The following is a 26,971-nucleotide window of genomic DNA, read 5'->3' on the forward strand; positions in this document are numbered from 1 at the left end:
GAAACTATATTGTGTGCGATTGACATTGGCACTATGTGCGCTCAAATTAATAAAACAATGAGATATTTGGGAGCAAAGCGGTCTTCATATGCGGGTGTGTAGATATGTGCGATTTGCCAGCGATCAATGGTCCAAGGCCGGTCCAAGACAATCGCCAAAAAGTATACCCCGTTCATCGCACACAGGGGTTTGCCTGAGGAAGACAAACAACCAGCTACTATTTTTCAGATAACAATATAGCGCTGAACTGTGCCTCCAGCGAAAGAATGCCTTATTGGTTGGTCATAAATGGCCACCAAAGGCGAGGCCGTGTTTTGCTGTTGGCAAAAATATAAAATCATGTCATGACAAAGGAAGGCTTTGGGTTGTGGAATAATTTAATTCAAATATAAAAAGTTTTTTCTAATACGAAACAAGCAAAGCAGGCTATTTTGGGCACATGAAATTGCCGCTTACATTGTTCAATTTGATATCAGAGCACGCCAAAGCCACGTTTATGGCCGCCAACAAATACGTATTTGGATATACCCACAAGACAAGCGGCTTCTGTCTGGTAATTAGAAAAGGTTTTCTTTTTTGTAAATTCAAGTCTCCAAGTACAAGGCGCTTCAGGCATTGTTTCTTCCTGGTTATATACAGGGGCGTGTCCCAACTCCTTCCTGCAATTTTTTAAACACCACACATTTTTCTTCTTTGCGCTCCACGACAACGCTTTTTATTTTATTCTTTATTTTCCAAAAAATAAAACAAGTGCGCTTTAGTTACCAATAACAAGGACGCGCGATCAAACGATCAAGCGATATTTTACGTACAATATCCACACTTCGTTCCAGTGGCATCGCTCTGCCGGCAGCGCGTTTAAATTCAATCTCGCATATTTTTACGACCACACCCTTTTACACGCGTATAAGAATGAAGATGAGTGGGATATCCTTGAGCGAAAACGATAAATGGTTGATTGGGCTGTCGGTTGTGATGCCGCCGCTGGCCATGTACCTCAAGTTCGGCAGGTCGAAAACGCTGACTACAAACTGCCTGCTCACAGTCTGTTTGCTGCTTCCAGGAATCTTTCACGCAATCAATTCGATTTTCAGCTATCCAAGCGTGGTGTTTCGCGGAAGGAGCGAGCCAAAGAACATCTCTGACTCGCGCGATGATGGGGTCATCTGGGGCATACCTCAGGATCAGTTCCAGAGTATCAGTCACTCAATCCGCGTGCTCGAGGCACAAAACATAGCGCTAAAGAGCAGCCCTGTGCGAGTCAAGTCAGCTTCGGAGCTTTCGCTGGCATCCGGATCAAGGTCACAGCTTACTATAACCACCAGCTCAACAGCCAACGAGTCGTACATGGCGTACTTGCATGGTCAGGCACCACTGCTCAACCCCAGCTATGGCTGGGGACCGGCAGCGATGGGCCAGTTGCCGTTAAAAGTGGGCATCGCACATTGAAACATGCGGCGCGTTTGGTTGGGGGAGAGCGGCTGCAGCGGCGGCGGGATAAATGCTGCTAAACATAGCAAACCAATGGCCCAATCATGGGCGATGACCAAACGAGATGCATCTTGCACCCAGGTTTGGTTTAATATCTGTGTAAATGAAGGGGTAGATTAATCCAGTCTAGTACCTGTATAAATTTGTCATGTCGCAATTATGCATAATGAATGACATCAAACCTGACTTTATTATTTTCTGTGGTGACTGCGAGTGTGTATATCTTAGAAAAGAGAGGGAGTTTGAAAAGCCTCCATTTGTCCACCTTGCTTTGATTTTTTGGAGTAGTACAGCGCAGCACACACACGTAGTTCTTTTTAACGTCTGTGTTTTGGCACAACCAAACGAATAAAGTATTCCCAGTCTTGCCCTTCAACCTTTTCTTCTTTTTTCTTTTGCTTCTCTACTTTTTCAATTATACTTTTATTTAAATATTGCACACTTAATACTTTCTACTCTCCCATTCTCTTTATTTGCCTGTTTTGTACACATTTGTTGCACGCACGATATTTTGAACGACAACAGCTAACTTGCTCAGATACCCAAACATGTCCTGCAGAAACGCTACTGATGTAATGCTGCTCATCCTGGCATTTTTCCTGCCGCCTCTTGCTGTCTTCTTCAAGCGCGGGTGCACTGCCGACCTTCTTATTAACGTCTGCCTGACAATTCTTGGGTACATCCCCGGAATGATTCACGCGTGGTACGTTATCCTCAAGTACCCCTATGTGCACAGAGTGTAAAATGTATGAGGGAGCGAGGTCAGGCAGTATAATTTCGATGCGTGCCAATAGGCAGTACCCACTATACCAAGTACAAATATAGTTGATTGCTGTAGAGCAGTTCACTACTTGCGCGCGCAAATTGCATCTGGCTCGGCCCAATATATTCATTTTCAAAGAATTCGTTGGTTTTATATTTATTTTCTAATATTATTTTATTCATATAGTTGCGTATCTGCAATATATTCATTTACTTAATTTACTTTTGCGTATATTTTCAAAAATAAACGAGCTCATTTAATTAGTAGAAAATGTAAGCGCTATGCAAAAATTGGGGCGGGTGCTGATGCCTGTGCCAATGACAACATCAGTGCTGTCCTGTGGATTTACACCAAAGAAAAGAATGAAACTAGTGGCAATACACCACTATGGTTGAAGGTACTATCCAGTTCCCTGCTTCTTTTGGAGAGAAGAAGCAGGGGAAGATGGATTCTTACGCACACGCTTAGTCTTGGGCTTCGGCTTGAGCGTCGCTGTAGACTCGGGTTCAGCCAACTCTGGCGATGCCTTTTTGCGCAAGAAACGGGAGGATGATTGCCTTTAAGCAGGGCATTAAGGATTATGAGAAAGTTTAGCACCGCAGCCATGTCGCGATTCCATTTCCGTCTGTCTGATGGCACTCTTTCGCCATTCTTGATCTTGGTTCCGTCAGCCCTGAAGGTTTGCGAGCAGTTTTCCATTGTGCACTGGAGCAAGCCGTGGCATAAAATTTGGCGGGGTTTTTCTACCGCCAGAATTGTATTAACATCTATTGCGGCTACCTGCTCCTGCTGCTGCTGACCATTCTGCTGCTGCTGCTGGGCAGCCAACTCATCGCCTATCCTCTGTCTGATTCTGCGCTCAATCTTGCCCCGCGACCAGCCTCTCAGCCTGGCAACGTGCTTGAGATTATCGGCAGGCTGGATATTGATGCACCTGCTCCCAATTTCGCTCAGATAGCTCATCCTGCAGCTGCTGCTTAATTATGCGGGAAATCTTTCGCTTAGACCAGTCCTTTTCCTCCCCTATCCGCCGGATGCTATCGGCAAACTGTGGCTGAATAGGCATCTGCTGGTTGCAACTCTGCTGTGCACTTTCTGTAAAAGATGCGGCGTCGGCGGCAGTTTTAGTTGCAACAGAAATTGCGGTAGCTGCTGGTGTGACAGAATCAGCAGCGGCGCTGGTTGCAGCTGCAACGGAATTGGATGAATATAATTACATTGTTAAGCGTCGCGCTTAACCTATAGCCAAAGCACCAGTCAGACGCAAATTTTAAGTACTTCCCCGCATTTTCGAAAATCTGGACTTGCTGATTTTTAGGCTAAAAACTGGAAAAAAACGGGTTTTGAAAACCCCCCGCTTAAAAATTTAGACTTTCGCTATGAATGTCTGGAAATTCCAAAATACATTTTCACTAGTGTACTGCGGATGGCGCCGCCGCAAACAGTGCCGCTTTTGGTTGCTTGCCTCCTCGTCTTGGCATTTTTTGTACAAATAAGCATAACATTGTGATAATTTAGCGTTGGAAATCTAGAAAATAATTATGGAGTTTTGGACATAAGCTCTCCATTCATTTTAGTCACCAGTTTTACCCAGGGGGATTGAGCTGCCAGGCAGTTAATAGCCGCCATGAGAAAAATAATAATAAAATCTTGTCTCGTGCTTGGGCGCAGCATTCGGACCAATTGTCGGTCGAGCAGGGTGTTTGAAACCTGGGTGGCGCTCACCAAATCTGCAACGATATAAGAACATCATAATAAAACTGCATATCGATGAAATGTCGCAGTTCCAACACTTGAACCTGATGTTGGACTTGGCGGCGACCTTAGTCTTGTCCTTGAGCACCGGCTCCGAATTCTGTGAAATGTCGTATCTCGTTTTATGATTTTTGGGATCACAAATCAATCATGTGATTTTGAATGTTTTTTTTGAGCGAGCTGCAAAACAAAAATTAAGTAATAAAATTGCAAGCCAACTATTTCCAACACTAGTCGAATGCTTTGCATTTTTATTTTAAACTTTGAAAAGTACATTGTTTAAATAGTTAAGCTAGTGTTGGTAACAATTTTTCTACAGTTCTTATACAGTTACATTTTCTAAACTTACTTATAACACACTAGAAGCGCAACTTAAAATGGTTAGTATTTTTGTTGTATCTATAGCTCCTGAAAGTATAAATGACATGATGCCCATTGCAGTGCGTGTTTCTACCACTTTTCATTATGTTGATTTTCTCAGTTTATTTTTAATACTAACCAAATACCGGCTGCTTGTGGGCAAAGTGAAAGGAAAGTAGCAGCCGCAGCAGCAACAACAACAAACTCAAGCGAGCAATCAAGCGAACAATAACAGCATAATTGTAAAATTTCAAACAATATTTTCTTCATCTTCATGTCTTCAATCCGACATCGACAAAACTCAAAAACATTCAACTACTAAAAAAACATACAACACCGCTTGCCATCCTTCTTTTATAGGAACCAATCAATCAGGCCAAATTGCGCGTTTGCATGCTTCTTTTTATATCAAACATGGTAGAGAAGGCTTATGCTGGGAGAAAGTGCAAAACGAATGTATAAACAGGAGTGCACGAAAAAGTGCAAAAATGCAACACCCCCCGTCACATATTCTCATGACATTTACCAATTGAAAAGCGTAAAAAAAGCTCAAAAACGCTTCAAAAATTCGAGAAAATCACCCAATAAGAGCATGAAAACCCGACAGCCAACCAAACTATACGAGCGTTTGACCAAATATGAAGTTTTGCGCTCCAAAACTCCTAATCAACAGAGCAGATTAGGCGCACCCTCATCCTGGCAATCAATGTTAGTGGGAAAGACGCTCACTGCTTTTGTCATGTGCTTGCTGCTGCTGTTGTCGCTAGTTCGCCTGTTTTTGCAAATGTTTTTTCGACTTTGGTCTGGCTCCTATGTTTTCTGAGAGAGCAGCAAAATGCAAAATATAATTATTTTAAAAAAGTGCACCAAGCCATGGGGAGTGTTTGCAAACCATTCGTACACATGAGGGAATCTCACATGCCGCACACAAAACTGGCCCTTGAAAAGTGACAATAACAAAAGGAGGGTTTCTTTTGCGCAAAGGGAGAGGGTGGAAAAGGGCAGTACAAAAAAATAAACACAGCTCCGCGCTTTTTTCCGAACGATCTGTTCAGCAAAAATAATAATTTCGGCGGATTTTCATCAATCTCCCTTTGAAGACTTTAAACGAGAAATACCGCTTTTTTCTTTTTTCTTCTCATTTTTTGTTCTTTCATTGATTTTGCCTCTTGTATTTTTCCATTGCACGCACAAACATATATATACACTTTCATATATACTTTTTCGTTATATATTTTAAAACCACCATCACCACTACCGCTGTCAAAAACCACTGCGTTTTACTTTGCCATTTGCCAACACTCCTCTGGCCACCAAAGCGTTCGAGAACCCTGTTTTACTACCAATACGGCGTTATTATCTCCGCACTCCTGGTTCAGTGGCAGCTGTGTCTCCCTTTCATCACCCCCTCACATATAATTGACATAGTCAAGCTTTGCGCTAGCCGCCATAAAACATGGAGCCCTCTGACATTGTTCTGCTATTTCTTGGCGTCATTTGTCCCCCGGGCAGCGTTGCGCTGAAGCGTGGCCTCAGCCGCGACTTTATCATTTGCATGGGTCTTACTTTTCTTTTTTGGATTCCAGGCAAGTTTTTTGCTTATTTAAAAAGCCAATGTGTTCATCTTGTGATTGCCTTCCTTTTGAGTTGTGTTTGTGTTTATGTTTGTGTTTGTCTGTCTGCCTGTCATACTCGTACAGCTCAGATAAACTACTGCGGCTTGGCCTTCATTACATTCTCACCACCCTTGCAGACATGTTGATTTGGTTGTTCTTGTTGCTGCTGTTGTTGTTGTATTGGCTTTGCTGGTCTTCATTTAAGTCTTGTTCTAAAAGAAAAATAACCAATGGCATTGGCTAATTTAAACACAAAGGGTCGGATCGTTATTTGAACGTTGTAAGGAAAATACACAAATATTGGCCGACCCAATTATGAGCTGCAAACGAGCTGCATTTCACTTGAACCCATTTTCAAATAAGCGATTATGTTCACCCAGCGACAGTGGGCTGCGTATTTTACATGACATGAACAGCAGCTAATACTTTTTCTTGTCGCCGCTTTCACCAGCATGTATCTTATACTTTATAATGTAGGAATTGCGTTCAGTTGGTACTTGATTTTCAAATATCCGCTCGAGAACTTTCGGCGCACAGGCACCACCGGACAATATCATACAATTGAAGACGGACTACGGCGCCATTCTCTAAACAGCGGTGTTGTATCTGGAGATGACACGCTGTATCGCAGCGAAGACGAAGGCTCCCGCAGCACTACTATGACCTCTGAGACTGCACAGCAGCAGCAGCAGCAGCAGGACTTGCCACTGCCTCACAAGCCGCAGTCGAGTCGCAACAAAAAGACACGGCGCCCTCGCAATAGCAACAGCGACAACCAGTCTGGCACTAACAACGGCAGGAGATCCGCTTACGCTTTGCAGGAGGCAGCCCGCAACTATGCCATGAGGCATCAACAACGGCAGCAGACGAACTATGTGAAAAAATGGTTTATTGACCGCTTCTACTTTTCTGACCCAACGCAAGTCCCGCCGTCACCGACAAAGTCTGCAGCACGCCAGCAGCACGAGCTTGACCCTACTCGGTGATGCCGCTGAGCCCAAGCCTTCAAGTTTGCACAAGACAAACAAATATGGTGTTTTGGCGTGGTGCAGAGTGAGGGGCGCCGTTGGATTTATATACTCCATGTTGCTTGCCGTGCCCCTCTGCGTTGGTGATGTGTACTTTTATATGACTGTCCCACGCACATGCACACATACATTTGGGTCATTTGCTGCTTTTTTTAATTACAAGTCGAAATAAAACGTTGACAATACTAGACCAGGCTGTCTGGACTGCTTCTGTTACCACCGCTGACGCTGATCAGCGTAGCTACTGATATGCGCTTTGCCGAACACGAGTGGATCTGTGGAGAGAGTCTCCTCGGGTCGTCGCCCCCCTGCCTGGCATCTGCATCTGACTGATCCAATGCGGAGAACGACGCCATCAACGCGCGCCGGCCGCGGCTGAGCATGGCTGTTGATGGCAGACCGCCACGGCCTTTTTTTATGACTCCGCGCACGTGGCGATCCTTCATCTCCACAAAATTTTGCATGATGTACGAAGGGCACTTATCAGCTCCACGGAGATCCTGAATCATCTTGGCAATTGTCGGGTGCGAAAAGCCAAAGTAGTCGGGCCCTGATGCCGAATTCGAATGCTCGCGCTGCCTGATACGGTTGACTGTGCGCAACACTGTGGTCCATGCCCCAGTTGCTGTTGGCGCGACAATTGGCGATCCAGCCATGTCTTCGGCTTCGACATGGAACAGTGGTGCAACACCGCCATCGGTAACCCAGCACGTGTAAATGACCTGCTTGTTGGGATCTGTCATGCTATAGTACTCGCGCTGCACAGTGTACCCAACTGGCCAAATGTACCGCTCGTTATGGTACGCGCTGTAGTCCCAGACAATGCGGCCAAGACTCAATACCGTGAGTATCCCCACTTGCACTGGCATCATGTAATTGCCATCTATGCTACGTGGCACGGGCTGAACTGATCTAACCTTTGAGGCAATGTCGTGATGGCGCTTGCGCCGCTTTCCAGCTGGTTGCTGCGCACTTATTAGATCCGCGTCGTTTGCACCTTGGCCGGCATGGCAATAAGTAGCAGGCAGCGGTCCCATCTGGCTCGACGCGCTAATCTCTGGATAACTGCCATTGTGCCAGGAGGGCAAATACAGCGCTGCCAGCGAGGACAAAGACGTGCTGCTGCCACTGGCACTTCTAAGTTTGGGCGTTGATATTCTGTGGAAACCCGCGTCGTCGTCACCTGCTCTGCCACCATGTTTGTCAAAGCGGGCCTTTTTTCAGGGTTTACCTGGCCTGCAGTTAATCCACCTTGATCTTGGCTCTGGGCTTGCGGCACTGTGTTATAAGGGCGCACGCTTTTGCCATAAGCAGGGTGAGGCATGACTGGCGGTAATACAAGCGTGTTGCTGAATCCTTTGCGCTGAATATTCATGTCAGAGGATACAAGTTCTGGTTGTGGGTGCTCTGGCAACAGCATAACTCCGCGGCTCGTACTCGGATTCGGGATAGTTATTGTCACCCGGTCACTAATAACAGGCGTTGGCTTGCGCGAAGTAGTATGTGCAGCTATTAGGCAACGGTCAAAATTGATTACGTCCTTCCCGGCCGTCTCTAGATTCGCCGGTGGCGGTGGCCCGGATGGAAACGCCAACGACAAAGACAAATTTTTAACGTCCATATTGTGCGTGGGTATGACATTGCTTGTAGCAAGCTCAAGTTTGTTTAAACCGTTGCCATTTTCTGCCCGCAGCTGGCTTATTCGAAGTCTGGCGTCTTCCAGCAAAGACGCCAGCCGATAATTGTCCTATAGTATAAATTGCATTACTTAGTATTAGAAGTATATATATATATGATTAACCTGTATTTATCCACTTGCCGGGCTGTTTAAACGCAAATTACAATCGTGGACAGCAAAAATGTAAATGAAAAATGCATGGGTCCTTTTCTCAATCGATATATAAATTCAAACGTTGATGCGCGATATTAAATATATCACTTACCTCTATCACCTCGTTCAGTCGCCGACAAAGTTTGTCGAATTGGTCTTGTACCAATTTTTCTGAGAAAATAGCTGGTGTGTGTGGGAAAGGTTCACAAAGATGACGGGTGTCGGTGCTGTTGTTAGACCCAGTGCCAAAATGAGCATGGTGATTCCAGTACAACGCATCGTATTTAAGTGTAAGCAGTTCGGACGATGAAGCGGCAGTCGGCGCCTGGCGCCAAATATCACTCTGCTGCGAGCTCACTTGTTGGTTTGGTTGCGGGTGTGTGTTAGAACGCACGTGCGAGGGCGGTGGCAAGTACACCCTCTGAGCGGCTGAATGCGATATCTGGAGCCGTGGTGTTCCAGGAGTTGTCCGATTCATATGTGCATTTTGCAGCGACATTGTGCACAATTATTCGATTTGTGCTGCGGAATAATGTAGATGGTTTTAGTAGTCGGTGCTGTTGATTTTGAAGGTTCTAGTGCCAAGTATCAAGAATGTGGTGCTTGTATGCGTATTTATTTGTCAAATTGGCCGCACGTAAATAGGAAGGATTTTTTTGAGAACTGAGCATTAAGCGCGACAAATAAAAGAGGGACAAGAAAGTGCGAATAATCAGAGAAAAAAGTTGGCGCGCATTTGCACTCGGTTGCCACTAGAAGAGAAGCGAGTACTAACGCCGCCTCCATTATATTTTAGTCAGCTCAGTAGAAAAATAGTCTAGAAAATAGTAATGATTTACAGTGCAAGCGAGCAACGACGCCTACAATTTTTGTGCAGAAATTATCTCACACGGTGTAGCCGATATTTGCTAATTGCCTAATATAGGGCTGTACTTTTATAAAGGGCACCATTGTAACATACATTGCAGGAATCTATGTATGCTCTTTTGCCTTTTTTTGCATTCTGGAGCCAGTTGAAAGGGATGTGCAAGCATGCGCTGCATGGGATCGCTGGCCATATTTGGTGCATGTGTAAAGGCGACATACCAGGCCATATTTCGATTGGTCAGTTGGTTAGCGACCACTATAGAAATGCACCGCGCTAAGGAGTGTGATATTTTTGTCGGTACCACCATTGCGCGAATTCTCCAAAGCAACATTCGCCACTGCTTAAAGCGGCAATGTTCCTCCACGATGGCCCATCCGATCCCTTGGCATAATCTGCTGTTGCCAGTTGCTGAAAAATGTGTGAGTGCGAGCTGAACTATCGGGTGCTGAGAGCCAATTAGCAATTTTCAATGATCTCAGCGTGCGTGCTCAACACAGTCGGCATGAAAGTGGACAAGTGCAGGTGGCGGCATATTTGCTCTGACTTGTTGGCTTGTTTTTTCAATTTAATTCATTTTGTGTTGCTTAATGTTTTGTTTTATTTGAAAAATGTACCTCGAGTAAATGATCCAAGCGGGCCACAGAAAAAGGCAGCAGAGGACAGTAAATCGAGCCAAAGAACAATTTGATCTGAGATAGCAGATAGATTTACTCGGAGTCAAGTTACACTGCCGGTGGTAACCACCGACAAAGTGCCCCAAGTAAATACAATAAAGCTTCTGGATTATAGTACAAAATTTTCAGTAGCCAAGGCTTCCGGCTGGCGGAACGGCATAAAAGGGGATCCGGGTTAAATCGGTGTTTGTTTGTATTTATGGCACAGGCGCGTGGCTAAAGGGATTGACATTAAGCAGCAGTATAAAAAAGCACTATTTGGAATAGGGAAAGCGGCACTCGATTGCGCGCACATTTATATTTAACAAAGTCAGTTCTCCTTCCAGTTGAAGTTGCACGACATGCTGCAGCAGCGGAAAAACACAGTCATCGGCTCATCGGCCGACCGCATCTGGATTTGCTTAAAGTACGCGCGCTCGTGGAGGCACTTTGGACACGAAATCTCGATAGAGTCTACGTTAGCCCACTCCTCCTCGCCGCCCAGCACGTCGTCGACCTCTTTGCGCTTAAGAATCGTGCGTGAGATAAACGGCCTTGAGATAGGGAACATGTACGGGCACGTCTGGCACACCAGGCAGGTCTCGCCGTTCTGTCCGACGCCGTTCTCGACCAGAAGCAAGTTTGAGCACGACGGACAAAAGTGCATTGTTACGAATTGAGCGTGCTAAAATGTGGAGTGTGCGAATGCAAGAGCCAAAATGGAAAGCACAGCAAATGGCAGCAGCAATGAACGACAGCGACGCCAAAGCTGAGCTGAGCTGAGCAGTGCTATGCTGCGCCCAGGAAGAAAAATAAAGGGCGTTTTCGTGAGCCTTGTGCTTATTTACGCTCACGCTGCGATTGGCCCAAACCCTTTACACGTGATTGGGAATACCTGTTTGCTGGCCTGTCTATTTTCTTTGTTTTGTCTGCCTGCTCAGCCAAATCCGCGATTGCATCCAGCCAAGGGCTGAATCCGTTTCTTTCTCTGTAAAGTCACCATTATCGAATCCATCCAAAATGAGGTACGCATCGCTCACAAGCGGACGATACACCGCATCCGTGAGCCGGAACCACGGCATCCAGTGCGGAACAGCAGCCACGAATTGCGCCAAATTCGAATTTCTGTAATTGAAAATTCGGAATTCGGAATTGGCAAAGTTGGGCTTGTGCGAACAGAGGCAGCGCCAAGTTGCCAGCCTTGTTTGTGACGGAGGAAACCGAGCCAGAATATGGCTTTGAACCCAGTACTGCCGCTGCTGCTGGCAGGGCGCATCATAGCTTTTGTTCTGGCCCTGGCCCATGTCCTTGCTTGAATTAGCAGGCTTGAGGCTGCCTCCCTCTGCTCGCATTGCTTGCGTTGCAATGAGCGCTACTACGCCCACAAACAAAGACACAGACGCACAGGCCACGCTGCGTCTGTTTATGCTATAAATCAAGCAGCATACACGCACTAACGCTCTGCCCGCATCTCTACCACGCACCCTCTCACCCTCTTAATTGTCCTGTTTATAGCGGAAGCAAGATTCAAGTAGCAGCAGTCCGTGAGGAGGTCAAGACCCTCCTCAGCGCCTCGACCGGCGAGCAGAAGCGCAAGTTCGTCGAGACCGTCGAGCTCCAGATCGGTCTCAAGAACTACGATCCCCAGCGTGACAAGCGTTTCTCGGGAACCATCAAGCTGCCCAACATCCCCCGCCCCAAGATGACCGTTGCCATTCTCGGTGACGCTCACGATTGCGACAAGGCCAAGAACATTGAGATGCCCTTCCGCTCCGCCGAGGACCTCAAGAAGCTCAACAAGAACAAGAAGCTGATCAAGAAGCTGGCTGCCTCGTACGACGCCTTCCTTGCCTCCGAGACCATGATCAAGCAGATCCCCCGTCTGCTCGGCCCCGGTCTCCACAAGGCTGGTAAGTTCCCCACCCCCGTCAGCCACGGCGATGACCTCAACTCCCGTGCCGACGAGATCCGCGCCACCATCAAGTTCCAGCTCAAGAAGGTTCTGTGCCTGGCCGTCGCTGTTGGTAACGTCAACATGACCGAGGACGAGCTCCTGGGTAACATCATGCTTGCCGTTAACTTCTTGGTCTCCCTGCTCCGCAAGCGCTGGCAGAACATCAAGTCGCTCTACATCAAGAGCACCATGGGCAAGCCCCACCGTCTGTACTAAGCCTTGGCGGCAGTACACGCGAGTGTTGGTGGATCAATGAGGAGCGTTGGTAATGGCGACTTCCGCTCATTCCGTTTATATAAAAACAACCCTGTGCTCCTGGCGATTAATTTTTTTAGGTTGCGCGCGCTTTAGCGTGCGTGTGTCTTTTCATTTTGTCTTCTCTTGTACAGTTACCAAAGCGCTTTCCGGGTCTTGTGTTTCTCCTCTTCTAGGCTTTTCTATGTCTGGATGCGGGAGGAGTGGGGAAAGTGAGGACTCGCTCTTTGCTTTTCTTTGCTCGGAACTGTGTCTCTTGGGAGCTTTTCAGCGCTCTTTATTTTGACATCAATACCACGAATCTTGACCATTTTATAGTTGGGCTTGTTTGACCAGCACATTGTTATTGATAACCATTGTAATGTCGAACTGAATGTGGCTGGTTGCGGCTTGTACTATTGTTTTTTGTAACGACAGCTGCAAATTTAAGCTCGCATGAGTGGTACGCATTGTTGCCTTCGATTTGCTCATTAAGACACATCCCCAATACCCCCCACCTCCCTCCTATTATCCGACAACATGTGCTTGTTTGCTCGATAAATGTACATCTTGTACATTGCTGGGTCATATGCGCGCAAACACAAGTGCACAAAATCATTGTGGATACGCTTGCTCAACTAACGTAGACGCGACCAAAAATCAAACCTGCCAATAGTAGTCGCATCAACAGCACCTTCAATATACCAACTATTAGCGAATAATGAAAATCACACAATGCACACGTCGTTTAAACAACACACGCTCACTTATACTCTCTCCCTCGTCCAATGGGCACATTGTTATTTTTGTCGTTTTATATCAAAACTGGGCTGCTTGGTTCAGACTATTATCATTGTTTTGAATCATTATATTCTCAAGCACCAAAGGCACCATCTGCCATCATCACCTATCTGTCCTTGTTTCTCTCATTGCTGCATTTATAACTATTAATTTATTTGCCTTCACTTATAAACCACAAACTTAAAGCTGCAGACCACACGCCAATGACGAACTGTACTGCCAAATTCGAGGCTATGATGGCCAATGTCACGGCGCCCCCGCTATCTTTGGACGAGTTTCGCATGTATGTTGACTACGATCAAAAGGCCAGAGACGCATTGGCGTTTTGCGAATGGTATCAGCGATATAGGACCGTATATTTTGATCGCGTAGTATTGCCATCGACAAGATATACAACTGCGACGAGCACGCGCTCAGTAATTCCACGTGAACCATCCGCTCCAGAATGCAAACAGCAACTGCGTCTTTCGCGGGCCGCTGCAGGTCGCACATCCAGGCGCTCAATGTCGGTCCCAATCATGCGAGCCCCAGAATCAATCTTATCTGCCATGATAAATGTGCACTCTTCCAAACCTCACAACTTTAGCATTCTCAGCGAGAGCATAGTTGATTGCGCGTTCAACACGGCTACCACGGGCGCGAGTGGTGGTTCTGGGAGCGACCGAAGCCCATTTGCGTGCACTTCAATGTTTTCAGTGAGAGCATATCCTTCCTTGGCCAATCATTACAGTGACTCGAATGACAGTGGTGGCTACTGTGAAGGCACATTCGCAGACACGGCGGCACACAACGCACGCCTACGGCGGACAATCGGGGCGGCTGGATTGCGCCCCATAGCGAGGCGCCGAACATTGTCTGTAACGATTGGTGAACTTGGACTGGAGCAGCACACCACGAATGAGCAGGAGAACAATCGGCGGCAAATACAATCGCTGCTGATATTTGAGTGCTGGTCGCGTTTTCTGTGCGACCATGCCCAAGAGCGGCTCGACATCCCGGATTCGGAGCTAATGTATATCAAAGAGCGCTTGCCGCTGAACATCACGCATATCCCTAGGCCGCTACTCTGCCAGAATGACATGCTTGCTCCGCCGTCGCCACAGGTCCAAAAGTGCAGTGGCACAATTGCAAACTGTTCGTCTGCAGCTTCTGGTGGCCCGAAATCCCTCGAGAACATGTTTGACAAACACCACAGGCCGGCCCATCTTTGCATTCCATCTCAGAGGTCCATGCATTTTCAGCCGTGTGATCAACTCAAGCGCAATATGGCATCGTTGGTTCAGCTTCAGCAACCGAGCATACTAAACATACCACGCGTGCAGTCCCCGCTATCGCTCGGATCTGGTGTTAACAACATTTCGGATGTGTGCCTGAACTTGGAGGGCTCGACAAATAAAAGCAGCAACGGCGAGGTGGCCAATACATCAGCAAAATATATGATCGCCAGCCTGCGTCGAATTTCAACCATGCCTTCTCTCAAGCACACACCAATCAGCAGTGTGGATACTCGTGGTGCCAAACAAGAATTTTTTGGCTGCCAGCTTCGGTTGCCTCTTTCGCCGCAGCCGCTACGGACAAAAAAAAAGCGGACGGTTTCCATTGGCGCGCTACAGGAATTGCACCATTCACTTTGGCCGCAGCCACCATTTTCATACACTCCTGCAGACTTTGAAAGCAACTGTGCACTTCAGTATTGTGGCTACAAGCCAGTGCCAAAGTCAATATTCAATCTTATTGTGCCCAGCGCGGTGCCGCCAGCACTTTTTGACACCATTGCCAAGTTGTCCGCCGAGTATTTGTTTAGCGGCCACTTTGTTGAGTTTTGCCGGCATGCGCGATACAACATCACACATCGCGAGCAGCGGGGTGCAGCAGCTGGCTCTGCTGCCCTGTTCACGCTCGGGTTTGCCATTGGGGCAGTTCTGGTTGTAGTAGACGTTCATATTGCGTTGCGTGTCCTAGCTATGCCTTTTCTGCTGGCAGCTACACTGCTCACAATGGCTTCATTGACGCGGGTCAATATAGTTTTGTGGTGGCTCCGACTGCGCTCGACAAGCCTGATCCGCTATAGCAACATCAGCTCGGAGCCTACTGCTGATGGTGAAAGACACTTGCAAACTCGGTTTCAGACAGACCCAGTTCTCTGTGCAATTCAAACAATAACTGGAACCATTCGGTCGCCGCCGTTTCTGGCCCTTGCAGGCACCATTTACAACACCGATAAATGTATGCACGGAAGTCGCTGCTGCTACTGTCTTTTGGCAGACAACACAGGAAAGGAAGATGCTAATGCGGCCCATAGTTCGGCACGACTGGACACCGTCTCGCCATTTTCGATGTGGTCACAGCTAACTCTTGGTACAGCAACTAGTGATTTGTGTGGCAAAATTGTGCGATTTATGCTGCGCAAGTGCAACACGGGAGACCAGTGGTATGTCGATCTACGCACCCAGCGATACGAGATATTTGAACCGCACGTGCTTCGCGGCCAGTGCCACATTGTTATGCACCAGCTGTCTATTGCGCTTGTGGTCTGGGTAGTGACAATGACAGCACTGTTTCTGATACCGTAAACGCGAGCAGGCACTCGGTCTAAGCTGTACTTTCCAGCTTTTTTAAATGTAAATCGTTTGCTCGTGCAAAACATTTTTACGGCATGTCCGCATTTGATTTGGCATTATCGGTAGAACATATATGTAACAAATCTCTAATCTGTGTGTGGTAACCTTGGAGATTGTGTTTACGTGCTTCTTTAAATTTCGTTAAACTGATATGTTACCACCATCTTTCACCAGAGGTAGGAAATTAAGTGCAATCATTTGGAAAGAGACTCAGCAGCAAGCAGCAAGCAGCAGCAGCAGCAGGGGGCAAACTCAAAGAGGCACCCTCTACTACGACTACTCACCTTTGCTGGCAACCACGGATTGATTTATTTTCTCTGAGCAAAGTGTGGATGTTTTTTGTCCAATGCATCAAATTATAGTTGCTGCTTATTTTACTTTAAAATACATATACACAGTAACAAAAATACGAGTACAAAAAAAGACGTCTGATAAGCAAGATCATGACTGCTACAAACACATTATCGAGTAGTATTTGGTCATGCACCCGACACTAGTTCGACTAAAATGCACAGCAACATTTTCCCAATTGATAGGTGTACCAGTATAATTATCGTTGACGTAGCTGCAAAGCGACTGCTCCTCATCCGAGCTCCATGACCGCATGCGCTGCTTCTGTGTAGCACGCCTTGTAAATGCTCGTTCTGTGGTTGCCAAACTGCGCCAGATCTGTTCGGGGGCACCTTGTGGGTTGTACCGGCCCATCCATCTAGATTTGTCACAGTCGTCAAGTGTGTCAAATATATCCTTGTCTTCGCTGTATGCAATTGTACCGAATACGTGGTTCAAACTTGGCAACTTGGCTCTTTTCTTTGTTTGTTGACCCGCCATCGTCAACTGAGGAGTTGCGTTGCTTGTATTTCTAAAGGTGTAGTTGCTACCCTGCTTGTTGATGGTGCGGCGGCAGTTATCAGACGGATTCGTCCAAATCGACTCGCCACTGCCATCATGGCAAGAAAGTGCTGATGAATACTGCCCAATGTCGGCTGCATGGGTGCGCCTGTCATTGTGATGCCGCCGTGTGCCAGCAATTGAATTTTTCAATTGCTTGTCGTCAGCTCTTATATTTGAGTGCTGAGCCCTTAATTTCAGTGAATGCAAATAGCTAGGGTCAGTAATATATCCAGAGAGATAAATTTCATCTTGCCCTGCTGGCTTGCGGGAGATAGAACTGCATTCCGGAAGACTCAGTGTGCGTTGCAAAGGGTGGTTGATAGCGGCACAGGTGCCCGCGCGACGAAATAAATACAAGCGTCTGCCACGCTTTGACGTTGCTGATGCTGCTGTTGTTGACGTTGGTGGAACGCTCTCCGGCTGGCTCCCAAACTGCCTTAAGCACAGCTTCCACATTAGTGAATTTAAATATCGATTTAAAAATAGTGGACGGAAATTTAAACGAATAAATTAAGAATGAGAAAAAGGAAAAAGGAAATGACAAAACCCCTCACTAGATTTCCCTCTGCTTAAATTTTTCGAAATAAATTGTGTCCCAGCCAATAAACTCTTTTCTCTAGGTGAGAGAGAAAATAATCCATTGAGATATAAAACAATTAAAAATAAACAAAGTTAATGATTAAGGTTGATTGTCTACCATCCACCTTGCCCATCATGGGCTCTATTGCTGACCTGGCTACATGCCCCTATAACGGAAATTATTTTAGGGGCGTCATGGTAGGGATTTCTTCAGACCTGGGTCTAATTGCCTGGCGGTGGAAGTGTCCGCTAGGGTATTAGTAAAATTAAACCCGAGAACTTTATCTACCAGCTAGAGCGTCAATCATGGCCAGATAGCTGATATGGATGTATTATGCTACCCTCATTGCTGTTGTCTGCAAACACTTCAGCTGTAATTTGAATATTACTAAGCATAATATATATTATTATATTTAAGGCTACAAAAAGAGCTTCAGAGCTCGTTATTATTAAAACGTTGTGCGCATGAAATATCATAATAAAAACATTTCATGTGACTATGCCATCACGTGACCCAGCTCAACTCTGGCATCACATCAACAGACCATCATTTTCGTCCTGTCGCGGATTTGGCAGTCAGGATGTTTGTTGAGATTGGAGTCTCATCAACACTCGGCGGTTCTTAAGTGTCAAGGATTCCTCATCTCCCATCCAATCTGTAGGTCACACTGTCCCTTGTACCAGTCGTTATGTTTGTCTATAATCTCGTTTACAAACACTGTTGTTTGTTGTGTGCACTCCCCTTGGTGTTTATTGACCAATATTGTGTACGTGTCCTCTGTCAGCTCCTTCCAGCTGTGGCTGGGTCCCAAAGATCCCAATGAAATCCATGCGTCAGAATTTTGCTCTCCCATCATGGACACATAAACATGTGGACCTGTGTCTCAACAGTCTGCCAGCCAGGCAATGGGCATATATGCATATCTGGTCTGGATATGCATCAATGTACCATTTCCACTATCTGTTTGCTACAGGCAGTGTGACATCAATTAATTACAATATCACGTGATAATTGCAATTGTGATTGTTTACGATCGCGATTTCTATTTTCACTGTCGATAGTTTTGAATAGATAAGCGGAGCTCTTTAAGCTCGCTTATAGGGATTTTTAATCATAAATATATTTTATATAAGCTATTATTATTACAGGCAGTGTGTCGGGACATATTCTTTTGTAGCTCAATGCTCATCAGTTGCCCTTTTCTTTATGAGCACTAAGACTCACAGTCATAAAAAGGGCAAAACAAGAACATTTATGAGTTCCCCCTTCTCTTTTCCCAGTTTTTAAGTACATTTATTGAATTCATTCATTAACAACCTTGCTACCCATGAGTACCATGATTTGCTGCCCGGTCACATATGATGGCACAGGCAATATTGCCAAATGGTGCTCACTCATGCGTTTTTGCATTATATCCATCAGCACAACCTTTGAGAAGCACTTGATAGCTTCAGCCATTTTAGCCAATCTTTTGGGCCCCCAAGCTTATGGCCAGTTACCCAGATCAATGTGGAGACTGGCCGAATTATTGTTGAGCCTGCCAATTTCATTGAAGCTCTGATCAGCAAGTTTACTCCATTTGCAGACAACCACTAGGCAGAAGTAGAGCTTAATGTGATTATGCAGACTGGTACCATACAAGAGTGCATTACTGCATTCCAGCATTTAATTCTCTATATTCATGGCATGAATGATGATGACCAGCACCATCATTTTTATTATGGCCTGAAGCCCAGTATCAGGGCATGCTGTTGACATAGGTGCTCCTACTACCCTGGCTGAGGCCTATAGGCTTGCCATTGTTGCATACACTGATTATACAGAGCTGAATCAAGCATGTGCCCCTCCCTGCACCCCTGCACCACTCCTCATGACCACACAACCATGGATGTCAATGCTTTCTAGGCACCACACCTTAATCGACTTTCAGATGGTGAATGGAACCGCCTGCATTGAGTAGGCACCTGTTTTAAGTGCTGCCAACCTGTCCACATGTTGTGTTTTTGCCTGCAGAGTCATGCTCCTCAGCAGCAGCATTTTGTACCCATCTGCAGGTACCAGGTAAATAATTTTAAAATATTTACACTGTCTGTAGCCCACTTCCCTGGTTACCCTGCTGACCTACTCCCTGGTTTTCCTGCTGCCCAGACTATATACTATGGCCAAATGCCATTCATGCACCCACACAGTTATCACCAGCTGCAGCAACAACAACCCCTGCTTCTTCCAATTCTCAGGGTTTTCACACCAGCCAGTAGACTTCCAGGTTGCTTGCAAGCCTAATGTATTTGAGAAGCTTAAAATATATTTTATCTAAAACTAAGAAAAGGAAGGAGGAAGAACTAATAAATGTTGTTTTCCCTTTTTATAACTGTGAATCTTAGTATTCATAATGAAAAGGGCAACTGATGGGTGTTGGACTATAAAGGAAATCGGTGCCCAACATTGCTTCTATTGGCAAAAATAGTATTTTCTTTCCTCCCTTGTTATCTTTGTCCTGCCAACAAAATAGGTACTATTTTCAACAGACCTTCCTATGTTGTTACTCAGTCTGTGTCAGGTGGATTTCCCCTGCCTTTTTATTTGTACTTGTTGTTGTTAGTGTTGTGTGCTGTGCTGCATTATTTGGCAGTGATTGTACTGGCATGGTGCTAAGCAAGCAGTTTGCCGACTTGCTGTCACACATTGAATTTTATCCCCTGATTTCCCAGTAACCATGTTGATTGCTGATAAAAGCGAAATATACATTGCTTGTGTTGTGCCCCCACTATACATTGCTGCCAGCCCCACAGCCAATTTATGTAATTGCATTGTCACCCCAATTAAATATGCATGCATTGTCAGTGTACCATGAATGGCACACAACAAAGCACATGTTGACTGGGACCAATGCATTATCCAGACATGCTATAGTCCCATTTCCAAGTATGCACCAGTGCTGTTGTAAGGGGAGGGAATGGGGCCTGAGGTCGCTGCACTTGTCTACATTGATATTAGCCTGCAGGAAGACCTATGGGCTGTCGCTGAGATGTTACACACTTTGCAAAAGACAGTGGATATTAAAAAATCAGAGCAGCAGCAGACAGCAGTGATAAAAATACAGCAACAGCACACCTGAAAGCCATGTGGCTCAGCACAATTTACACAGATCAACTTTATGATGAATTAGCAGAGGAACTGCCACCATGTCACCCACAGAATCTGACATTCAAGCTGCATCAGGACACCAAGCTGCAGAACTGTGCTATGTACAGGACTCCAGTGCCTGAACTTGAGGGCCTGCACGAAATTGTTGGTAAACTGCTTGAGCACAGCCAGATTTATAGGTGTGACATGGCCATTGCATTGCCTGCATTTGGCATTAAAAAGAAACTCAGGGGCTACAGATGACTTGTCGACATGCAGCAGATGAACACAGCAATTAATGATTATTCATGGCTGCTGCCTAACATTGGTGCTCTACTGGATCACTGCAATGGATGCAAATTCATTTCGATTTTCAACATGGTCAGCAGCTACCAGCAGATACACATACATCTGGATTCAGAGCCACTGACACCATTCCATTGTCCACTGGGCATCTTTGCATGGCAGATGGTGCTACTGTTGGAATTCCGTTCTTGGTGGAATTCCAACACTCCCCTGACAAGGTGCTCACATTATACCAGAGGATGAGCGATGTCTGACAAAGGCATCTAGGGGCAATTGCTTGGTCAGATAGTCAGCAGCTTGGTCAACAGTCGAAACATACTTGAGATGATATACTTGCTGAGATAGTGCACCATGAGGAAGTTGCAGAGTGGACTTGTAGTGCTTGTTGACATCAGTCACAGCACCAGTGCGTGTATTGTTGATAGTGCCCTCATTGTCACAGAAGATAGTGGCAGGGTCAACATGTACATGGATGTCACACAGCAGGTCTTGTAGCCACATGAGCTCACGGACAGCAGAGGTCAGGGCAATGGTCTCAGCTTCAACTGTGGATTGAGGTGGCAAGCCAAGAGCACGTTTCTTTGACTTCCAAGCAACTGCTCCCCCTGCCAGAGTGAATACATAGTCAATTACCATGGCTTCCACAGTACGCAGTCCAAATGAAGCATCACTGTACCCAACTAGGTTGAGGTGTTCAGACCGACGATAGTGAATGGCCATGTTGCAGGTGGTCTTCAGATACTTGAGTGCTCGCTTGGCAGCACCCATGTGTTTCATCAGTGGCTCTTGGTTGAATGATGCAAGCACAGAGGTGACCAGAGCAATGTCAGGCCGAGTGACCATGGCCAGGTACTGCAGGGAGCCAACAATTGAGTGGTATTCAGTGGCATTGCACTTGGCAAGGTGTGGGGCAGTCTCTCCAAGCTTGGCAGAAGCAGCAATGGGCAGATCAACATCATTGGCTTCCTCAAGGCCATACTTGCTGACCAGGTTCTGGATGGCAGCAACCTGGCTGATCTTGATGCCATCAGAGATGTGATGCACATTGATGCTCAGGATTGTGCTGCACAGACTCAGATCCTTCATTGAGAACTCAGCAGACAGGCCAGTTTTGACCTTGGCCAGGATGTTGTCATCAGATGCAGCCAGCAGCAAGTCGTTAACATAGGTCGTCAAAATGCATGTTGCAGGGCCACTCTTAAGCCAGTAGACACCTGGATCGTCATTGCTGCACTGGAATCCAAGGCTGCCACAAAGAGAGGTATTCAGGTAACGATTCCAAGTGTGTGGTGCCTGCTTCAAACCATATAGGGAGCAGTGTAGCTTGAGAACACTCTTGGTCCGGTCACCAGTCATGCCATCAGGAATCTCGACATATATGTCTTCTTCCAGGTCACCATGCAGGAAGGCAGTCTTGACGTCCATGGAGTGTAGCAGCCAGTCATAATGTGCTGCAAGAGTTATAACTATATGAATAGACTTGTAGGTCACCACAGGTGCAAATAGATCATAGTAATCAATCCCAGGGCACTGCTCAAAGCCTCTGACTACCAGGCGACCCTTGTACAATGATGGCTTGTCATCTGAGCCTTGTTTGACAACAAATACCCAGCGTGTGCTCAGAGGGCGGATTGAGGATGAGCGTGGGACAAGCTCAAACACCTCATTCTCAGCAATATATGCCAACTCGCCTTTGATTGCAGCCTTCCACTGTTGGAATTCCGTTCTTAGCGGAACTCCGTCTTGCATACTGTAAGATGATTGCAAGACCAGAAGTTTCTAAAGTATCCTTCTCTTTTATTTACCTTTCTTATCTTCACTCGCTGTCTCCTATATAAGAGTCAGCTTTCCTCAGTCTCTTCACTTTCTTTCTTTAGCTTAGAACTTTATCTTTTTCTTCCTTTTAAATATAACTTGCAAACCTTCTCTTTGCTCAGCTTTGCTCGTTTTTCACATTCACAAGGGTGCCTCTTCTGAGCACATGGCCTGGATATAAGATGTGGCTGAAGAATGGCGAACTGGAGTGTGCTGGGGTGTCGAGCTAGGACTGTGCTCCTCATGGGCAGTGACAAATGAGGCATCAGTAAACTCAGACTCACTGTTGCTGTTGTTGCTGCCACATAGGATAGACTGGATGATTCTGCTGTTTCTCTGGCACTTCTCCTGAACATGCCTCCACTTGTCCTCCTCTTGCAGCTGTGCCAGATGCAGGTTGTCATCCTCATCCACCAGATCTGCTATGTGTATGGGGCCACGCTGTGTGGGCATGTCAGTCATGTCTGACTCATGGAAGTAGAATGGTACAGAGGGTGCACTTTCATTGTAGAATGGAAATTCTGCATCCACAAACTTGGCTCTTGAGGTGTGCAGAACACGGCCAGTGTCTATGCAATACAGCAGTGCCTTGTCATCCTTAGTTCCCAAGTACACACACTTCTGGGCATGCTCACCAAACTTAGAACGCAGCTCAGGAGGATACTCACTCCAGACCAGACAGCCAAATGGATGGATGTTGGCAATGTGAGAAACAAGCAAAGCTTCTCTTTGCTCAGCTTTGCAAGTTATATTTAAAAGAAAGAAAAAGATAAAGTTCTAAGCTAAAGAAAGAAAGTGAAGAGACTGAGGAAAGCTGTCTCTTATATAGGAGACAGCGAGTGAAGATAAGAAAGGTAAATAAAAGAGAAGGATACTTTAGAAACTTCTGGTCTTGCAATCATCTTACAGTATGCAAGACGGAATTCCAACAACATGCTCCCAATGCTGCTCCCTAACGACAAGGATGACCAAAACGCCCAATTCAAGGTGGGCCAGTGGGTAGACAACATAAAGTCTATCCTGACAGATGAACAGGTGGAGACCAAACTGTGGGTCCACATTGCCTGCCGCAAGATCCCCATAGAAAAACGTGTCGAGTTCAAGGAATGGGCAACCAAGAATGGCCGAAGAAATGAGGACATGGATGCCCTGTGTGACTTCCTGCTGGAGTCATATGTTAGTGCTGCCACTCGACTGGATGTCTGGTGCTGTTTCCACACACTCAAAGCACCAACAAACCTTGCTGAACTTGACCAGTACATTGACCAATTCAAGACATATGTCATCCTCCTTGGGATGAAGCTGGAGGATGAATATACAGCACTCTTCTTCTTGGACAAGCTCCCCTTGGATGTCATGGATAAACTGGTGGCCAACCTTGCACCCAAGGACACAATGAAGTTTGTGGATCTTGTGATCTGGGCACAGAGCTTCTTCCACGTATACAAGAATATTGGAATAGCCATGGAGGTCGATGCACTAAACACCCCCTGCTGCCCTGGACTGCCACCATACAGCCGCGTAAGCAAATTCTGTACACTAGACGAGTACAATGAACGTGCAAAGGCTAACGTATGCCTTGCCTGTGGCCAGGACCACATTCTCCGTCACTGTCCCAAGAACTGCCCAAATGCGACCAGGAACTGAAGGACAGCGAGTCTCCAGTTCTAACTATTTCCGAGCTAGCAGTCGACCCCTCACTCTACAATAAAGCTGCTGCTCCTAAAACCTCGCCGGCACCCCAACTCATCACTTGCGCCACTGTGCTTGGCACCACAGTACATGCACTGATAGACAACGGCTCCCAAGCCACAATTATTAACAAAAAACCCTAGAAAAATTAAACCTGATGACCCGCGCACTGGACAGGTATCAACCAATCTCCCTGGCAAACGGCACACACTACCAGAACTGCACACTGGCTTGCACTGTCCCCATCCGTTTTACTAACGACTTGGTGATCCCCGTCGGGTGCCTTGTGCTCCCTGTCTCAACAGACATCATCCTCGGCAATGACTGGCTGAGGTAGCATGACAGCACCATTGCCTGCAAGAACGACAAACTGGACATCACATACAAGAACAGACGCTGGACACTGACTGGGTTGCATGCACCGGCAGACGACCCCTCAGTGCCCCTGACCATTAGCGCACTGCACATAGCCCATGCAAACGACGAGATTGAGGGCTGGGGATGGCTAAAACTATCCTTCCCGAACGACACCAACACCACAGCACTTCAGGTTGTGGCAATCAGTGGGACAAACGAAAACCACCTGAAGCAGCTTAATGAGAAATACTCGACAATGTTATCACAGCCGCCAACTGGCCGCCCAGCAGCAGGTGGCCCTGAAATGGAAATACATGTGCAGGATGGGGTGGTGCCTATCACACGTGCACCCTACCACCTTGCCCATGCACAGATGCAAGAGCTCGAAAAGCAACTGAACGACTTGCTTGCCAAGGGCTATATCCGCCTGTCAACGTCACCCTGGGCTGCACCTGTCCTCTTTATCAAGAAAAAGGATGGCACAATGCGACTGTGTGTTGACTACCATGGCCTCAACTCAGTTACTATCAAAGATGCCTTCCTGATGCCACACATTGACGACCTACTCAACGACACCCGTGGCACCAAGATATTCTCCAAGATTGACCTGGTGCAAGCATACCACCAGGTCTGGATCTGGGATGCCGACATCGCTAAGACTGCCTTCTGCACAAAGCTTGGATTCTTCGAGTTTACTGTGGTACCATTCGGCCTGACCAATGCACCAGCAGTCTTTCAGCAAACCATGAACCATGCACTATGCAGCCTGATTGGGAAGTCATGCATCGTGTACCTCGACGACATCCTAATGTACTTGCGCTCTGAGGCAGACCATGCCAATGACCTCGACGCAGTGCTCACATGCCTGAAGCAGCACAACTTACACTTGAAGCCAGAAAAATGCACGTTTTTCCAGGAATCCGTCGACTTCTTGGGCTACGTTCTGACTGCTGATGGCATTGCAACTGACCCACATAAAGTAGATGCAATCAAGGAGTGGTGCACGCCCGAAACGACAACAGATGTGCATGCCTTCCTCAGACTAAGCGGGTATTATCGCCGTTTTGTCAAGGACTATTCAAAGGTTGCACTGCCCCTGACGGATATACTATGCCTTGACAAGTTTGCATGGAACGATGCTGCTGACATGGCATTTTCCATGCTCAAAAACTGCCTGTCAGAGGCCCCAATCATCCAACAATTCGACCCTGACTGTGAGATACAACTTGAGACAGATGCCTCAGGCACTGCCATTGGTGCAGTGCTGCACCAGAAGCATGACAGCCATTGGAAGCCTGTCGCCTTTCTCTCAATGAAACTGAATGATGTGCAACGCCATTACCCAGTGCACGAATAAGAGCTGTTGGCAGTGATCCACTCACTCACACAGTGGTGCCATTATTTGATGGGTGCACCATTTAATGTGATCACCGACCATGAGTCCATCAAGTACTTAAACACACAAGTGACACTCTCAAACTGTCAAGCATGCTGGCTGAGTTTACTTCAAGAGTTTGACATGACAGTGACATACTGCTCAGGCAGCAAGAACCCAGTCACCGACGGCCTGTTCCACTCACACACTGTGCAACCAGACAAGCCACCCATCCAAGAACTCATGAAGCAATCGCTCCCTGCACCTAAACTGACAACCACACCTACACCTGCAACAATAGATGTACAACAGCCACCACCACTGACAAACGAAAATCAGCTGCTACTGTCGACACTGCCACTGCCACAACTGACAAACACAAACCAACCACTACAACCACCAGCACCAAAACATACCGACGAACCAGACAATGACATTGAAGACCTGATCAATGCTCTCGACAACCTGAACCTGTGCACACTGACTGTCCCAACGACCAATGAAGACACACTACAAATCCAACTCCTACACGACGATGCAATAATGCCCTACAAGGCACACCCGGAGGATGCTGGTTTCAACGTGTTCTGCTCAAAGGAAATTATGCTCAAGCCCAAGACATGCCTGACGATCCCGCTGGGCATTGCTGCCACAACACCAACTGGCACATACCTGCGTATTGCCCCATGCAGCGGCCTGGCGTCCAAGGGTGTCACCATTCTTGGAGGTGTTGTCGACAGCAACTACTGTGGCGAGATATCGGCGATTTTGTTCAACACAGGTGCCAAGTCAATTCCGTTTGCTGCACACGACTGCATAGCACAGCTGATCCTGACCAAGATTTTACTGCC

General features: G+C 46.7%; 9 protein-coding genes across 9 annotated transcripts; 5 read left to right on the forward strand and 4 right to left on the reverse strand.

Moving 5' to 3' along the window:
- The first annotated feature begins 609 nt into the window (after nucleotides 1-609).
- On the forward strand, nucleotides 610-1,806 carry BX661DRAFT_182081 (uncharacterized protein). The gene has a single exon (XM_051535885.1). The coding sequence runs from the start codon at nucleotides 913-915 to the stop codon at nucleotides 1,447-1,449; it is 537 nt and encodes a 178-aa protein (XP_051391959.1). The 5' UTR covers nucleotides 610-912; the 3' UTR covers nucleotides 1,450-1,806.
- On the forward strand, nucleotides 1,806-2,517 carry BX661DRAFT_182082 (uncharacterized protein). The gene has a single exon (XM_051535886.1). It carries the CDS (start codon nucleotides 2,040-2,042, stop codon nucleotides 2,232-2,234), a length of 195 nt encoding a protein of 64 aa, XP_051391960.1. The 5' UTR covers nucleotides 1,806-2,039; the 3' UTR covers nucleotides 2,235-2,517.
- Nucleotides 2,518-2,580: 63 nt separating this feature from the next.
- Nucleotides 2,581-5,303, reverse strand: BX661DRAFT_224406 (uncharacterized protein; the record flags this gene model as incomplete). Its single annotated transcript, XM_051538907.1, has 7 exons — nucleotides 5,059-5,303; nucleotides 4,054-4,109; nucleotides 3,189-3,432; nucleotides 3,035-3,154; nucleotides 2,852-2,959; nucleotides 2,711-2,753; nucleotides 2,581-2,591 (listed from the first exon to the last, which is right to left on the reverse strand). Exons 1-7 carry the CDS (start codon nucleotides 5,062-5,064, stop codon nucleotides 2,581-2,583), a joined length of 588 nt encoding a protein of 195 aa, XP_051391961.1. The 5' UTR covers nucleotides 5,065-5,303.
- Nucleotides 5,304-5,444: 141 nt separating this feature from the next.
- BX661DRAFT_182088 (uncharacterized protein) lies at nucleotides 5,445-7,176 on the forward strand. The gene is made up of 2 exons (XM_051535887.1): nucleotides 5,445-5,955; nucleotides 6,463-7,176. Exons 1-2 carry the CDS (start codon nucleotides 5,826-5,828, stop codon nucleotides 6,969-6,971), a joined length of 639 nt encoding a protein of 212 aa, XP_051391962.1. The 5' UTR covers nucleotides 5,445-5,825; the 3' UTR covers nucleotides 6,972-7,176.
- BX661DRAFT_182089 (uncharacterized protein) lies at nucleotides 7,177-9,601 on the reverse strand. The gene is given in 3 exon segments (XM_051535888.1): nucleotides 7,177-8,227; nucleotides 8,245-8,760; nucleotides 8,957-9,601. 3 exon segments carry the CDS (start codon nucleotides 9,341-9,343, stop codon nucleotides 7,199-7,201), a joined length of 1,932 nt encoding a protein of 643 aa, XP_051391963.1. The 5' UTR covers nucleotides 9,344-9,601; the 3' UTR covers nucleotides 7,177-7,198.
- Nucleotides 9,602-10,290: 689 nt separating this feature from the next.
- On the reverse strand, nucleotides 10,291-11,359 carry BX661DRAFT_182091 (uncharacterized protein). The gene has a single exon (XM_051535889.1). The coding sequence runs from the start codon at nucleotides 11,030-11,032 to the stop codon at nucleotides 10,697-10,699; it is 336 nt and encodes a 111-aa protein (XP_051391964.1). The 5' UTR covers nucleotides 11,033-11,359; the 3' UTR covers nucleotides 10,291-10,696.
- Nucleotides 11,360-12,887, forward strand: BX661DRAFT_182094 (ribosomal protein L1). The gene is made up of 2 exons (XM_051535890.1): nucleotides 11,360-11,390; nucleotides 11,881-12,887. Exons 1-2 carry the CDS (start codon nucleotides 11,386-11,388, stop codon nucleotides 12,533-12,535), a joined length of 660 nt encoding a protein of 219 aa, XP_051391965.1. The 5' UTR covers nucleotides 11,360-11,385; the 3' UTR covers nucleotides 12,536-12,887.
- A 412-nt stretch (nucleotides 12,888-13,299) lies between these two features.
- BX661DRAFT_182096 (uncharacterized protein) lies at nucleotides 13,300-16,164 on the forward strand. Its single transcript, XM_051535891.1, has one exon. It carries the CDS (start codon nucleotides 13,558-13,560, stop codon nucleotides 15,925-15,927), a length of 2,370 nt encoding a protein of 789 aa, XP_051391966.1. The 5' UTR covers nucleotides 13,300-13,557; the 3' UTR covers nucleotides 15,928-16,164.
- A 156-nt stretch (nucleotides 16,165-16,320) lies between these two features.
- BX661DRAFT_182097 (uncharacterized protein) lies at nucleotides 16,321-17,390 on the reverse strand. The gene has a single exon (XM_051535892.1). It carries the CDS (start codon nucleotides 17,323-17,325, stop codon nucleotides 16,426-16,428), a length of 900 nt encoding a protein of 299 aa, XP_051391967.1. The 5' UTR covers nucleotides 17,326-17,390; the 3' UTR covers nucleotides 16,321-16,425.
- Between the last annotated feature and the right edge of the window lie 9,581 nt (nucleotides 17,391-26,971).

The sequence above is a fragment of the Kickxella alabastrina genome (assembly GCF_025024165.1).
Source record: "Kickxella alabastrina strain RSA 675 chromosome Unknown BX661scaffold_10, whole genome shotgun sequence".
NCBI classification, from domain to species: domain Eukaryota; kingdom Fungi; phylum Kickxellomycota; class Kickxellomycetes; order Kickxellales; family Kickxellaceae; genus Kickxella; species Kickxella alabastrina.

Excerpts from the sequence above, each read along its gene's own strand:
- BX661DRAFT_182097 (XM_051535892.1), bottom strand. The coding sequence starts at position 17,325 with ATGTGGAAGCTGTGCTTAAGGCAGTTTGGGAGCCAGCCGGAGAGCGTT.
- BX661DRAFT_182089 (XM_051535888.1), bottom strand. The coding sequence starts at position 9,343 with ATGTCGCTGCAAAATGCACATATGAATCGGACAACTCCTGGAACACCA. Across the intron at positions 8,761-8,956 it reads GACTGAACGAGGTGATAGAG|GACAATTATCGGCTGGCGTC; the intron begins GTAAGTGATATA and ends TTTATACTATAG.
- BX661DRAFT_182088 (XM_051535887.1), top strand. The coding sequence starts at position 5,826 with ATGGAGCCCTCTGACATTGTTCTGCTATTTCTTGGCGTCATTTGTCCC. Across the intron at positions 5,956-6,462 it reads TTTTCTTTTTTGGATTCCAG|GAATTGCGTTCAGTTGGTAC; the intron begins GCAAGTTTTTTG and ends TTTATAATGTAG.
- BX661DRAFT_182082 (XM_051535886.1), top strand. The coding sequence starts at position 2,040 with ATGTCCTGCAGAAACGCTACTGATGTAATGCTGCTCATCCTGGCATTT.
- BX661DRAFT_182081 (XM_051535885.1), top strand. The coding sequence starts at position 913 with ATGAAGATGAGTGGGATATCCTTGAGCGAAAACGATAAATGGTTGATT.
- BX661DRAFT_182091 (XM_051535889.1), bottom strand. The coding sequence starts at position 11,032 with ATGCACTTTTGTCCGTCGTGCTCAAACTTGCTTCTGGTCGAGAACGGC.
- BX661DRAFT_182096 (XM_051535891.1), top strand. The coding sequence starts at position 13,558 with ATGACGAACTGTACTGCCAAATTCGAGGCTATGATGGCCAATGTCACG.